At 36.5% G+C, this 16,071-nt stretch overlaps 1 protein-coding gene across 1 annotated transcript in view; it reads left to right on the forward strand.

Annotated features, from left to right (window-relative positions):
• Positions 1 to 1,140: 1,140 nt before the first annotated feature.
• IQCJ (IQ motif containing J) overlaps positions 1,141 to 16,071 on the forward strand; it is a 189,765-nt gene continuing 174,834 nt past the window's right edge. The window contains exon 1 of the mRNA XM_017890524.1: positions 1,141 to 1,330. Within this exon, the coding sequence (XP_017746013.1) occupies positions 1,322 to 1,330 (9 nt within the window). The 5' untranslated portion in view covers positions 1,141 to 1,321. The remainder of the gene's footprint in view (positions 1,331 to 16,071) is intronic.

Genomic DNA, 16,071 nt, shown 5'->3' on the forward strand with positions numbered 1-16,071 from the left:
ATTTACTATTGGCAAGTGTGGCCTTGAACAAAATGACTCCCATGCTCAGCCCAGGCATTTTATCCCCGAACCTCCCAAAGGAGTGTCCCTGGTAAAACAAATAAAATCAGCCTCCCACCTACTCCCTCCCATCAATAGCACGTTTGCTATTGAGTCCAGGCAAATGGCCATTTGCAAGGTTGGATGAGTAGTTAAGCCACACAGGCACAATGTAATATGACAACATTCTTCATGGTAATATCGTCCTCCTCATTACATTTGAATATAGATTGCCAGTGTGCAATGCCTTCGACCTCGCTCTCTATTTGTGAGGTTTAGGAGTTCTTCAGACAAGGTGATGTCCACGTGCACTCCTCAGAAATTATTAGCCTATTTGTAAACCTAAACAAAATCATAGCTATTGTCTCTAAGAACTTAATTTGCCAAATCTCTTTTCTTCCTATCCTTAATTATGTATAAATTTATAGACTTAAGCCACCTGCCTCCTCAATACTTATAAATAATTGTATCTCTTAGCTGCCACTTAATGGCTCAGGGTTCTTCCTTTATACTGTCTTTGCTTCAAACTGTACATTTAAATATCAGTACTCAGCTCAGCTTCTGAGTATTAAACATTTTTTCTCCACTTCCTTGAAAAGCTGTGAACAAGCCTTTTAGCATTTTATCTGGACCAAACAGTAGTGGTTTTACACAAGAAACGAGAACTCTGCAAGTAAATCTATGTATTTTTATGTCTAAAGTGCATTATAAAAAGAAGCAATAAATCTAGTTTTCTGCGTAAAAGGAATTAGATTTTCCAGTTTACCTCTGCACAGGGATTAATAAAATGTGCAACAAATAGCTGATGGAATGATCCATTTGAAGTTTGTAAAGGTATCTAGGGAAGCTGGCTGGAGTAGCCTTTCCATTTTTTCAAAAGCAGGACGTCTCTTAATTTTTTGATTCAGTCTTGTTTCTGAATGACTGTTTTAAAATGAGCTGAGAGGCTGTTACCTGCCTATTTCTGCATGGCTGAGCAAATTCACCCGTAAATCCAAGTTTCTCTTCGTTTCCATCACTATACATCTCCAAATTACAGAGAATTCATTCCTGAGCTGGAGAGGTGCCAGAAGTTTCTCATCTAGCTGTCTGTGGGCTGCCTTTTTCTTTCCCCTCTTTGAGGCTTTCTGATGCCTAGAATGAGCTCAACTCAAAGGTTTCCAGCCTCACACTCGCCTCACATTCCCCCACAGTCACATTGAGCTCTGTGATTCTGAGGAATACAGTGTGCCAGCATCCGATCCAGTCTCCTTTCACCTGCGGGTGTTCCAGAAACTTCAAAATGCGTCTGGTAATGTATTTGCTTTTCTAAACGTGCCACTTTGATGTGCGTTATATGGAGCTGCTTATTATTTTTTAAAAATCTGTCATCTGAATTAAAATGCATGCAAAAAATGTCAAAAAGAGCTTATAGAACAGTGTGGGCTTAATTGTTGGTCTAGGTGTGTGTGCATGTGTCCTTGTTAATGTAGGCATGTGTGCATAAATATGTATTATTTATGTATACATGTGTCTGTGCAGACAGATTTCACTAAAGGAATCTCATTGAAAGCAACACTTTTTATGAACATCCAGATTTTCTAATCAGATCTGTAAACATCTTACACAACAACAGCAAGTAGAGGAAAAATAAATTTTTCAAACCCATGCAAATGGTATGTTTTAAACACCTATTTAAAAAGCCCTCCTTTCTTGTGTATGTGTGTGTGTGCATGTGTATGGGGAGGAGGTGTTGATTTTTGAAAATTGGGAGAGAAGAGTTGTATTGCTGCTGCACGAGAATTTCTACCCCATGTTACCTACCTTCTTAAAACTCAGTAAGCACTGAGGGGAAAAGATGTGGTTCTGCTTTGGAGTAACCCCAGGGGAACGTTGATCCGCAGTGTTCAGCAGGCATTTTAGGTATTCTAAATACTAGTGCTTGAATAATAAGTAGTTGGGGTAGATTTGCTATAGCCAAATCCTGCTATGTTTTCTGTCTTGTAGGAATCACATTCACACTGTACATTTAGGATCTGCATGTGTTTATTGAACTCTAGTAAAGCAATGTGAGAGTGCAGGCTCATAAATCATATTATTTATTTGCTAGTGTTGGGTGCTAGATTCTAAAATTAAGAGATTACTTAGCAATTAATAATATAGTCAGCATCCCTTGTCTCATTGGGTGAGATTTACATCCTTGGGGCTTGCTCTTCTAGTTGTAAAGATGAATGATTTAAGGTTTGTACTTAATTGCTATTTCAAATTCTTAAGCTAGAAAGATACTTGCAACACTATATTTAAAAGACTTATTCTGAAAAATGTGTATGTATATTTCTAACTGGCAGTGAGCTAATTATGACTATAATGTGCTATTTGCTTAAAAACAACTGATCTTGAGTATTGCTTACTTTTGTAATAGAAACTTGTTTTCTTGCCTTCAGATTATAATAATTCTTTCACTTTGCATTATGCTCTTGCTTTTTGAGATCAATATTAACTAATTGTTGTAAAGATGAGAAAATGAGGTAGCAAGTCAAATAGCATTCACTACGTAGGTTTTCTTTGAACTAGTAGTTTTCTAAGAAATTAAATAGATTTTCACAAGTAGGTTTTCTAAATGTACAGTGAGTAGTGATACTTGAAAATGGAAGCATCTTAAATATTAACTTAAGTGGAGCAGATTAGGATAGTATTAATGCCATCTTGTAGTTTCTTAATATATTTAAGATGAGGTAGTAAATAGGCTAATTATTTTATATTGGCTATTATTTTTGCTTCATGATAATGATTATAAAAGCAACAATTGCTTTTGATTTACTTTGCATTGTAAATCAAAGTAACAATTGTAAACTTTAGTAAAATAGTTTACTAAGTTGTAACAATAAAATGAATATTATTAAAGTCAGTGTGAAAGCTGCTTTTACTTTTAGCATCCGAGATCTAATATTTTATCACATATAGAGCTGTGTACTTATAGAGGATTATGTATATTTAAAAAAATTTACATAACTCTAAATGCTGATTTTATTAACCATGTTCAGTTTATAATTAAAGTATAATAGTACAGTAAAAATGCATTTCAGTGTGTAGAAATGGCTCCTTGAAACAGCATATTATATTAGGAGCCATTAAAAATCTGTGTAGGCTATTAATGTTATACTCATAGATTGTTCTGTGTGTAACTGATTTCTATTTTAGGTCCTATCCATTTCCAGTGTTATAAATGAACCTAAGATTGTGTCCTATACAATGTAGGAATCTTGCCTTGAATGTAAATATCTTAATGAAGATTTTAAATTGAATGAATAGGATGGCTGAAGATTTAGCAGTACCTTTTTTCATGTGTATTGCAATATGCATAAATACATATATAGAAATAGTAAGTTATGTAAAAATATTCCTTGCCTTCAATCACATTACAAAATACTCTCACTTTACTTTTGAAGTCGGTTATTTTGTTTGAAGTTGCATAGGTGTAAAAAGAGGTTGTGTTTCTCAAAGCTTATGTAGTACTGTGTGGTAACAGAAAAACATTCTGTGCCATTTTGTAGTGAATATCATATGTACTAAAAAGTGAGAGGAAAGAATACTGCATTTGCCATCTGTCTCTAAGTATGACCTCCTATTGGCTTTAGATATATTGTAGACCAGGCCTTTATTTTATGAAACAAATTTGTATTACCCCAAAATACCTAAAATGATTGTAAAACACTTCCCCCCATACAGTAGTTTCCCTATTATGTGACTGAGACTGTCTTAACAAACATTTTATTTTTAAGGCTCATATATAGAATGAAGACATACAAATATAATTTGTAGGCTGACCATGCATCCATAGCTGAAAACATTCTTCCTTTAAGTAAGCATTTATTAAGCATCACATCGCCAAGCTGGCTTCTAGCTTTGGGACAAAAGGAGGTGTCAAGGAGGGAAGCTCCTGTTTAAAGATACCATTCCTGCTATTTCTTTATTAACCATTATTTATGGAGGCATGACACCTTCAATATGGTTTGAGAATTGCATTGGCTTTTTTTTTTTTGTTTGTTTTTTGTACCACTTAGTTTCAAAAGGACAAAATTCTTGGGAGCATTTGCCAATAGAGAAGAACAATTACAGTTAGGGTGGGGAGGGCATGCTGGTCAAGAAAGATTCTCTGGGGAAGATGAGTTCTCAGCCAAGCAGGGGAGGAGGTTATTAGCAAAAATTGATAGAAAGGAGAGGAATAGGAGAATTGGGGGTACATGGAACAGAAAGGAGAAGTAAATCATGGCAAGAGACAAGAAGGCAATGACATTGTATGAAGAGAGGAGCTATATTAGAAGTAAGAGGAAATAAAATTTAAAAAATTATAGAGTTGGGCTATGTTTTGAAAAAATACATTTTTCAAAATTAATATTCACTAACCTTATTATAGTCTGTGGAAAATAATTTCATTAAGTAAACATTTATCCTATTTTGTTATACCAAACAACCTCTGTAAACAAAATTTTAAAGTCTACATAATAATTTTAAATTATATTTATTGAGAATTTACTATGGGCCAGCTATGGGCCAGGCACTACACTAAATACTTTAAATGCATTGTCTTATATAGTCCTCGTTTACTATTAATATCCACATTCTACTGGTGAAGAAACTGAGGTACTGAGAAGTTTATGTAACTTGTCTAAGTTTGTATAAGGTCAGAAATGGAGGAGCGGGATTTGAACCCAGATTCTAGAGCCCAACCTTCTAGCTACACACACACACACAAAAAAATCACTTCAGCTTATTTCATCTCTAGTTCCAGGTCCAGACTGGTATAACTAGTTGTTCACTGGCTGTGTCATTTAGGTTCTCTGGGAAGAGATTCTGAGACAGAATTAGTAGTGCAAGTGGTTTATTTGAGAGTAAAGACAAATGGGGAAGGAACCAAAATTGGGCAGGGAGAGCCTTCTGACCACACAATGCAGATCTCACAAAATCTCACCCAACCCAATGGCAACCTCTGGAGGGAAGATTGCCCATTAAAGGAGTCTCACAGTGGGCAGAAATGACCAGGCCTAGTACCCCTGCTATGCTCAGTCGCTGGCTAGGGGTTCTCTGAAAGAGTGTGACTGTGGCTTAAAAGTCAAAGAAGATCCTGAAGGTCCTGTAGCTGGATGTTGTCAGCTAACTGCACTTCTTGCAGCTGAATAGCAAGTTCTTTCTTGAAGGGAGAGCTGGGCGGTGTACCTCCCTGGCTGCCAAGGTGATATCTCTACAAAATGTATCATAGGAACTTAGCGGTAAGGCAAGCTAGGTGCCTAGGTTGAAGAATTTAAGGAAGTACGTATGCTTTGGGTCATTCAAGTGCTAAGTGGGCACCTCAGAGTAAGTGTCTCCTTAAGTTTTGCACTCTCAGGCACCTTGCCTGTCTCACCCTAGTCCCCAGAACCTCACATTCAACACACTTAGAATTGATCTCATCATAGTCCCTCCAAATGTACTCTTTCAGTCTTATCTCTCAGGAAAATCCAAGAACTGCTCAGTACATCCTCCTACTAGTCTCTTTGCTCCCATCCAATTCAGTCTCTCCACTGCCACAGCATCATCTATGTTAAATACAACTCTGATTTACAATTCCAATGCATAATACTCTTCATTGGTTCCCTGTAGCCTAAATGAATTCAAAGGTTCTTTCTACGGCATGTAAAGAACCTGTATGATCTGACTGCATGGACAATCTGGATTCAGGGCTGAAGCAATTTCAGTGCTTTATCTAAGGAACATTAGAATTGTTTATTTTTAAATATTTTAAATATAGAATAGGTATTTTATAGAATAGAATTTTATAGAATAGAATAGAATTTTTAGATATGGAATATAGAATTCCATATATTTGGAGAATATATGGAAACTAATGGGAGATATACCTGGAAAAGTAAATTGGAGCTGACCAAAGAACTGTGGTCATGGAGTTTAACTTTTCTTTTGAAGGTATCTGATCAGAGAGTAACATGATCAAAATAGGCTTGCGTGAAGGTGAATGAGGCTGCGATGTGGAGGCTCCACTGAATGGAGAGCAATCAGGAGTCAGGGAGACCAGTAAGAAGGCTGTGTTGCTATTCCAGGTGAGAAGAAATGAGGTCTTGAGTTAGGAATGTAAGATAAAGACATGAAAAAATATGAAGGAAAATAGAATTTTAAGGCTTATTAAAAGAATATGTGAGGGGAATGTAGTACTCAAAAGGGACTTGAACACTTGAATTGAGTGATGCGAGGCTTGTGTATGGGAACCAGAAATGGACAGAAGGATCTTGTTGAGGAAAGATGACAAGAGTCTAAGAGGTGTCTGCAGATGAACCATCTCATTTATTTCCCCAAATGAATATTACACAAATTTTTCATTTTTCTTTCATCTCGAGCACTGCTTGTTCAACTCCTCAAATTTTGCCTGATTTTAAATTTACTGTCATTTAGAGATTTTCACAATAATCCTTTAAACAAAAGATTAAGGCATCAAAGACAAAAGTTATGTTTACAGACACCAACCATTCTAACAACATTTAGGTTCTTTTTTCTAACCTCAACTGTAAAAATACCTTTTTGGGATCCATACAATTTCTAACAGCCAGTTTGAGTAACTAATTATTATTATATTTTATTTTTTAAGAAGTTGTATTGGCTTCATATAGATCTGATCCTGCCCAGCAGAGGCTGACAAGACTGGCCCATCTAATTAAAGGTCTTTGTTCCTGGGGTAGATAGAAGAGCCAACACTGTTATCATGAGTTGCAGACATCTTCTCATAGAGGAAATCTGAAACTGCTGCCTCCCACTGCCCAACTAACAAAGGGGCAAAGGTAATTGATTTAACATGAACAGAAAGAAGACTTTGCAAATAAAGATTCACATTATATTTGATTGTGACACATAATTAAAAACTCAATTTTCAATAAAATGGAAATAATGGCAAAGACTTGATGCTAAATAAGCTTTAGGTACAGAAATGAATAGTAAGTTTTATAGGAATTTGCAATGCAATATGAGAAGCTCAAAGCAAATATTTAATTGCCCTGAAAACTGAACAACATAACAGTCACATTTGCATATTCTTCCAGGCTGACTTGTTTTACTGTAGAGTGCAGGAAACCCCTTGTAGTAATATTATGTTAGCATCCATGGTGTACAAAAAAAAATTTTTAAGAGACAATCAAATTAACCTCCAAATCTGACTGAATAACCGCCTACACTGACTTGTGCCTAACAAGCTGTGACAATCAAAAGATAAGCTGGTAACATGTTGTTTGTTTTGTGACAGTGATAACAGAGATCTAATGCCTCATTCGTAACTAGGGCTGCCAGACATAGAAATACAAGATTTGCATACTCTGACCTCCAGAGCATGGAGCTATTGTAAGCCAATGAGTATAAATTCCCTTTTTTGTTTCAGACTTAGATATAGGACAGTATGTTTTCCTGATTTCATTAAAAAAATGAATAAGACACTGAAACATAAAAGGGAAGGGTATGTGTATGTGGACATTTGTAATTCTGTGCTCTAACTCCAAACTTCAGGGATGTGATCTATACGGATGATGTTTAATCTTCATGGCAGATCAATGAGGAAGGCACTGTTGGTTACTGCCTATCTCACAGATGAGGAAAACTGCTGGAGAGGCTTGATAACCTGTTAAAGGTAACACAGTGGTCAAGTAGCAGAGTGGATTTGGACCCAGGGCCTGAGCTCTTAGACATTGAGCTGGGCATGGAGGGTGTGAGCAGAAGCAGTGATTGGCTGGTGGGGTTTGCCCACCCAGAAGGCTCTCCTCTGAAGCTCTCCATCCTTGGACTGCTCTTCTTACCTTTCCTGGGCTCTCAAACTTTCCTATATACTGTAAGGAAATATAGTTGTAAATTCAGGAACCAGCACCAAACCTGTTTTTTTGATGGACAGATAATGAGTTTCTCACTGAGCTTAAAAATATGTTGCTACCATATTCTAGTGATGTATGTCTCTGCAGTGTGGGAGTCCATCTGCTCATCCTCACCTAACTATATCACTCTTTTAAAATGGGCTTTGTTGATACTTGGAATTGGGAGACTTTAATTCTGCCTTCAATTTTAGTCCACATTGGACAATTTGAGCTCATACTTTATGGGAGACAGCAAATTGCCACTCTATGCTACTCTATGACCATGTATATATAATTAAATATACACGAATATTCCAACTGTATGGCAGTCTGATAAAGGAAGAACTAGATGTGATGGAGCTCCCTGGTAGGCTCTCTTTGCTAGCAAGGATGACCCCATTTAAAGCCCCTTATATGTCTCATTCTGAAGTATTGATTTTCTTATCTGTAAAATGAATATTATGACAACTAGTTCCTACAAAGAAGCATGGTGTAGTGGAATAAATACAGGCTTTGGATCAGACATGCCCTGGTACACATCCGCTTGCTGTCACTTTGGAAAGCCACAATGCTGTCACTTTGGAAAGCCACTTTAATATCTCTGGAACAGGAATAATACTACTTAGTATTGCTGTGAGGATAAGATGGTGCCTGTGTCAGTCCTGGCACAGGGTAGGTATTCAATAAATGTGTTTAGCATATAGTTAGGAGCACAGAGACAGAATGCATAAGTGGTTAAAAGCACCTGACCCTGGACCCAAACTTCTAGGCTCAAATCTGAGCATTATCATTTATCAGCCGAGTGACCTTGGGGAATTAAGTTCCCTCTGCCTTAGTTTTTTGTCTGTAAAATGGAAATGACTAAAGCACCTTTGTAGTAGGGTTGTTGGGAATTACAGGAGACTTAAGGTATATAAAGTACTTAGAACAGTGCCTGGCACACAATAAACACTCCAGGAGTGTTAAGCCCCTCTTTTGAGATTTATTTCACTTCAATGTGATTTCTTCTCAGAGCTCAAGGCCTGGAGAGTCACAGTACCTCTAGGGGCAAGGATTTCCAGTTTCTTGTTATCTAAGACCTAAAAAAATACTTATTTTAATCCAGTGTCCACTGAAAATTAATGGTATCCATTTTAGTTTAATAGGTTCTTGTATCATCTATACCCATTGTTGGCAAAGGCAGGGCTCTCAATAGCAAGGGTGGGGGAAAAGCAAATTAGGACAACCAACTTTAGATGGTAATTTGCATTTAAAAAAATCTATCAACACATGATTAGCACCTCCCTTTGGACTTATCAGTTTTACTTCTAAGAATTTTTCTACAGATGAACTCACATAACTGAGCAGACATGTGGTGAAGTTTTTGTTGCAGCATTGTTTGTGTTATTAAAAATCTGTAAACAACTAAGTATTCACCCAGAGAAAAATATTGAAATAATTTGTTATATCCATGCAATGGAATACTGCAGAGGAGAGAGCTTAAAACTGTTTGAGCAATACATGAGAATATTAAAAACTATACAAACATACTTTTAGGAAAAAAGCATTTTGGGGCAGTCTATAGCACAAATGATACTGTGTTAAAAAATAATTATATATTTATATCCATTTGCTTGTATAATCATAGAAAAATTCTCAAAGCATGTATGAGAAACTAGTGTTTACCAATCAGAAGTGGAATGTATGTGGAGTGAGTACTTTTCCATTTCACTTTATGTACCCTCTTTGAATTTTAAAACATGGACATATATTGCTTTTACAACTTAAAGTTGTTTTAAAAAATGGTCAATAAAAAATTCCTTTGTTCTCTCTACTGCCATATATTAGTTTTTTAAAAAAATTAGTCCTTGCAAATGTAATCCTAAGCCTTGGTATAATATTTTTGAGTAATGGAGCCAACTATCATCTTTAGTTAAAACAGAATGTGTATCAACTCACGGCCAAAGCTCTAATTTGCTCCCAGGGAGCACAGACAAAAATGACTAAGGAGATACCCTAACATCAAGTCACAGGAGACTCTTAAGTCCTGTGGCAAAATTTCGTGTATTTCAAAAGTTCCTGCACTTACAGAGGAAACATTAAATCAAAAGCATTAGATGGGGGTAGGGAGCATTGAGTCAATGACTTTTCCTCAGGACTTATTAACGCTAAACATGGGGAAACATTACACAGGGGACTTTTTAACATTAAGGTTTCTCTGTATTTCTAAAACCCCTCACTCAGTCTTTTGCAAAATGCTATATAAAAGTTACATTGCTTTTGAGTTTTGAGGGCGGAAGTGATTTGCGTGAGGAATAATCAAGATTCCTGCTCTTTGTACTTTCAAAAGTGCCTACACACGCATTGTCTTATTTGATACTCACAAACAAGGTGACAAGAGTAGGACAAGAGTAAAACTCATTTTCTATATAGGGATCTGAGGTTTAGAAAAGTTAAGCGACAAGCAAGTCAGCGTGGAGCTGAACACAGAAGGACCCTTGGCTGTGTCTTGGCCTTTTGTTTTTTTTTTTGCCACCAGCACTCAAGGGTGTGGCTATAGAGCAGAATCACTCCTATGGTTGTGAAATGTGAAGTGGTTTAGTATTTTCTTGGAATTACTTTTAACTCTGGTCTAGAAAGACCCAGGAATGGCAAATTGAACTTTCTCCCCAAAGTGAATTATAAACATCCAAATTTAATTGGTTAAGGAACCTCTAATAAAATCCAGGTAGATCTAGTTTCTCATTTTGCCTTTCGTCCTTACTAGCCACATAATCTTGGGCAAACTGTTTCTTCATCTATAAAATGAGGTTAATGATAGCTTTAACCTTCCATGGCTGCTGTTAAGATTTTAAATGAAATAATGTGTGAAAAGTGCCTGGCAAAGTGCATGGTACACAGCAGAGGGTCAATAAACACCCATGGCAATAATAATTAATAATAATATGATAACTAAATCAGAGTCCAGGTAAGCATGGCAGGCAGGGTTCTGATAGAGACCAGAACTTTTGTCTCCTTGGAGGTGACAGCCAGGAGCTGCATCCCAGAGTGGGTGCCAATTGGCTTCTTTTCTTTGGAAGGATTCTTCCGTGGAAACACAAAGAACCAACGAAGCATGGGCAGGAAAGCTACTTTAAATTTCTCTGCATGTCATTGTAGGGGCTTGGACATTTCTGACTGAAGAGAATACCCCCAGTTTAAAACAGAGTTCACTCCCTTTCTAGTTTATGATCAACAGTAAGACGAGGGAGCAGTCACGTCCCCTAAAAGGACAACCTGATGATCTTCTTGCCCTGGGGAGTTGGTCTTCAGCCTCCTAAATTTCAACTTTAAAATCAGATTTTGGCTGAAATCTGAGAAGCCAGAGTTCATAATCTAGATAATAAACAATGAAAGCGTCTATTTAGGCTAGGCTATTTTAGCTTAATAGATAGAGTGATTGTAGCGGTAGATTTGTCTCGCGATTTGAGTTGTTTTAAAATAATGTATGTTTGTTGCTTTGGATGTACGACGAGTGTTATAGTAGCTTTACGTGTGAAAAAAATACAGAATCAAGATGAAAAGCGAAATACAAAAAATTCCTTTTGTGTAGAAAGAAGCCATTTGTCAGTGTAACTCGTTTTCAGGAAATATATAGCCATGAAACTTTAAATAAATATGTTTTAATGAAAACTCTAAAGCACTGAACGTACAGTTTATGACCTCTCAAAATCTGGGAATATATCATGTGCATCTTTCCATGTCAATACATTTTTTTCCTATGATTTCATTTTCAATGGTTGTGTAGTATTTGGGTAGACATTCCATAATTTAATCTTTGGATCTTGAATGCTTAGGTTGTTTTCTTCCTGCAAGAAAAATTCTTGAAAAATTATTGTACAAATCTTTATTTCTTTATAAAAAATAAATTCCTAAAAGTGGAATTTTTAGGTCAAAGAGTAAATGCATTTTAAAGGGTTTTGATGTCTAATTGTCTCCCAGTTATATTTGCCAATTTTACCCTCATTATTAGTACAAGCATGTAATTAATGACTATTTAGGTAAACATGACTTCTATTTACTTATTGCAAAAGTTGAATACCTTTACAATAGCCTTTATTACCATACCAGAAATAAAGAGGACTTCTTGCTGACACCAACTGCTACTTTTGTTTTTATAATCCAAACACAATATATGATTAAGACAGTGTGTTAATTAATTGTATTCAGGAGCTTGGTAATCATGATCAGTAGAATACAATTTGCTTTTGGTGGAATGTAATAGAAAATGTAGAAATAACTCGGAGGAAAAGTTACTACAAGCACGCTTCCCTGGAGCCCATTAATTCCACCCATATACCTTTTTTAAGGTGTGAGAATAAAACAATCAAGGGCGTATAAACCCTTCCACTGTGGTTATCGTCACATCAATTTTCTCTATGGTTGGAAGTAACCCTGCCTGATCCCTTCTGCACCACACTAGGCTTCACAGTAGAAACGTGAAGATTGGAAACTTTTCAGCAGAAATTACTCTTAATGACACCAGCCCCGCTGACAGAGTAATTCCTGCTGGAAAGAAGGCGTCTGAATTAATGGTCTAATAAACCGAGTTAGTGTTTCATCTTGGCAAAGGATTAATTAGGGGAAGAGAAATTAACATTTATTTGGGTTCCTATTTGACAGGCTCTTTATTATTACATTATTGCATTTAGTACACCCTATCAACCTATGAGGTAGGTATTGCTGTAGGCATTTTACAATGAAGGAACTGAAATTCAGTCAAATAAAGTATCTTGCCTAAGGCCCCACAGCTGGTGAGCTGCAAAAGTGAGATTTGAACCTGGGCTCCCTGCTTCAGGAGTCTGTGTTCTTTATACGGTTACTTCTCACTGGTTGTACAACAAGTCTGACTGTCTCTCCTCTAGAATAGTCATTATAAGTATGAATGCACTTCTAGTCAACTAAACTGCAGGTTTCCTCTTAAAATCAGTATGTCAGTCTTACTTAGAGCACTCAGAATACTGAGTCTGTTTACAAACTTTTGTAGGCCAGAAATAGAAAATCTGCTAAGCTAGTCAGACAATAAAGAGTTTATTATCTTAGGTAACAAGATATCCTGAGACAGAGGGACTCCTGCCTTTTTTCAGAGGCTCAGTGATTTCATCATGGACTCAAGTCCCCCACCTTGCTGCTCTGCCATTCTCAGTGCTATCTTGTAAGTGTCTTTTATTGTGTGGTGACTTCAGAAGCTCTGAGTGCAACATCTTCATGTATACTACAATGTTCAGAGACAGGAAAATGAAATGGCTCCTCCTTACACATCCTCTTTCTTTTGTAAGAGCAAGACAAACTTCCCAGTAGACTCTCTTGTGCCTCATTGCCCAGGACTGTGCCATAGGCCCCTTCCTAAACCACACCTTGGCATTGGGAATGACTTAGGCCACGATTCACCTGAGGGTGGGGAGGGTGAATGCTGACACCAGAGCTGGGCTTTGTGGCAGGAGGAACCACCAAAAATACTGCCAATACGGCATTTGAGAGATTTTGATATTTCTTTGTGTAGTTAATTGTGTATATATTCTGGGATTCTTCAGTGGTATAAAAGTATACTGTTGCTTTTCTAGATAGTTTTATTTTTATATAACTACCAACTAGAAATGAGCATGTCATTTTTTCAATGTGGTTGACCAAATCCTTCCCATTTCCTTCACCTTCTCCAATGTATTTTATATTCTTCTTTACCCAAATGTTCACCTATTCTAACTCTTCTTCACAATCCTTCTGGATACAACTTCTTCCAAGAATGTGGGGAAAGTATGATTTTAATGCAAAATGAAGAACCCAATATTCCCTGTCTATTAGAGTTAGCATAATTTTTGCCCTTAAACAAAAAAGAGTATTGTCTTACTGGAGAGCATTAAGTAGAATAAACCTACTTTTCTGTCATTAATAAATAACATGATCATCTTTTATTTCAGCACTTCATTTAACCCTCATGCTTGTATTCAAACAAAACAAAGATTGAAGTGGAGGGATGTCCATTAATTTCCAAAATAATTAGTTCAATAAAACAACTTGTTGATTCAAGGGGAAAGGTCAGTTTTTTTTTCATTGTATTGGCTTATTAAATTTGAAGAATTTAGTTCAACAAATGTTTATCACAATCTATGATGTACTAACATTGTGGGAAAGTAGAAGAAGCTGTAGAAAACCTTACACAACCTGGTAGAGAAGAAGAATAAATAATCAACTTAGAAAAAGTATCTATAATAAACTATTACAATGAGATACAACAAAGGTATATGAAAATTAGGACATCAATAACAAATGTATTGAGCACTGATTATGGCCTAGATTGTGCTTCTATTTGCTTTACAGGTATTAACTATTTAGTTTCCAAACAACTCTATGAGTTTTTTTTTTTTTAGCCCTATTTTACAGATGAAAAAACAGAGGCAGTAAAGAAGCATGAGGAGAGTTTCATGGGAATTTGGATGAGGATGCAATTCTTCCTGGGAAGTTAGGGGAGCAAGTGTTTTAGGGGAAAGATATGTGGAAAAGGTGACCTTCCAGCTAGTGTTGAGGCGAGAGATACAGGGGGAAAAAAATGGTTTTGTAGTGGGGAAAAATGGCATCTGCAAAGCATCTCTGAAAGACCTTTGTGTGTCCTGTGTGGCTGAAGCGCTGTGCAAATATGTGGAGGTTAAGGAAAGGGAAACTGTGGTTGGGTTGTCTAAGTGGTGTATGCCCGGCTAAAGGGCTAGAGGTCTGTCATCATGAGTCAACACCCATCTAAGGTGTTTACGCAGGAGAGTGACATGATGAAATGTGGCTTTAAGAAAATGATTCTAGGACAGACAGAGAAAAACAGACTGGATGGGGGAGGACATGAAAAGGAAAAGGGAGACCCACAGGCTCAATAACCCCTCTGTGAATAGCAATGTCATTGTTCAAAATGTGAGAGAAATCTGATATCCTTCAGTAAGAATATGAACCTCGACCATATGCCTTATACAAAAATTACCTCATAATGGATCACAGACTTGAATGTAAAATGGAAAACTATAAAAAGTTTAGAAAAAAATAGAAAAATTTTGAAACCTCAGATTAGGTAAAGCCTTCTTAAACTTGTCACCAAAAGCACTGTTCATAAAAGAAGAAAACTGTCAAATTGGACATTATCAACATTAAAAACTTTTGTTCTGTGAAAGACCTTGTCAAGAGAAAGAAAAGACAAGCTATAGACTGGGGGACAATATTTGCAAATGGCGTATATAACAAATGAATTGTATCTAGAATATATACAATGAACTCTTTCAACAATAAATAACCCAAACAATCCTTTTGGAAAATGGACAAAATACATATATATACATTTCACGTGAAGAGGATATATAGATGGCAAATAAGCACATGAAAGGATGTCCAACATCATTAGCCATTGGTGAAGTGCAAATTAAAATGACAATGGGATATCACTACATATCAATCAGACTGGCTAAAATTAAAAGTAATGATAACATCAAATGCTGATGAGGATGCAGAAAAACTGGACCGCTCAGATGCTGGTGAGAATACAATGTGGTACAACCATTCTAGAGTAAAATATGGCAATTTCTTACAGAACTAAAATGTGCTTACCATGCAACACTATAATTGCACTGTTGGACATTTATCTCACAAAAATGAAAACTGTATTCACGTAGATGACTGTACACAAATGTATATAGCAGCTTTAGTCATAATAGCCCCAAACTGGAAACAACTCCAGTGTACTTTAATGTGTGACTGGTTGGTCAAACTGTGGTATGTCATAAACTGGAATACCATTCCATAGTAAAAGGAAGAGAACTATTGATATAAACAACTTGGGTGATCTCTTGGAAATTATACTGAGTGAAGAAAAGCAGTATCAAAAAATTATATATTGTATGATTCCATTCATATAACATTCTTGTAGTGACAAAATTATATAGTTGGGGAACAGATTCGTTGTTGCCACAAGTTGGGAAAAGAAGAGGAAGGAGGTGGGGGGAGCTATAAAAGGGTAGCAGGAGGGGTCCTTGTGATGGAACTGTTCTGTATATGGACTGTGGTTAGTGGTTACATGAACCCATATATGTGATAAAATTATATAGAACCAAAAACACGCGCACACATATACAGTGCATGTAAAACTGGTGAAACTTGATTAAGCTTGGATTGTATCAATATC

The sequence above is a fragment of the Rhinopithecus bieti genome, unplaced genomic scaffold (assembly GCF_001698545.2).
Source record: "Rhinopithecus bieti isolate Rb0 unplaced genomic scaffold, ASM169854v2 scaffold_17971, whole genome shotgun sequence".
Lineage (NCBI taxonomy): Eukaryota > Metazoa > Chordata > Mammalia > Primates > Cercopithecidae > Rhinopithecus > Rhinopithecus bieti.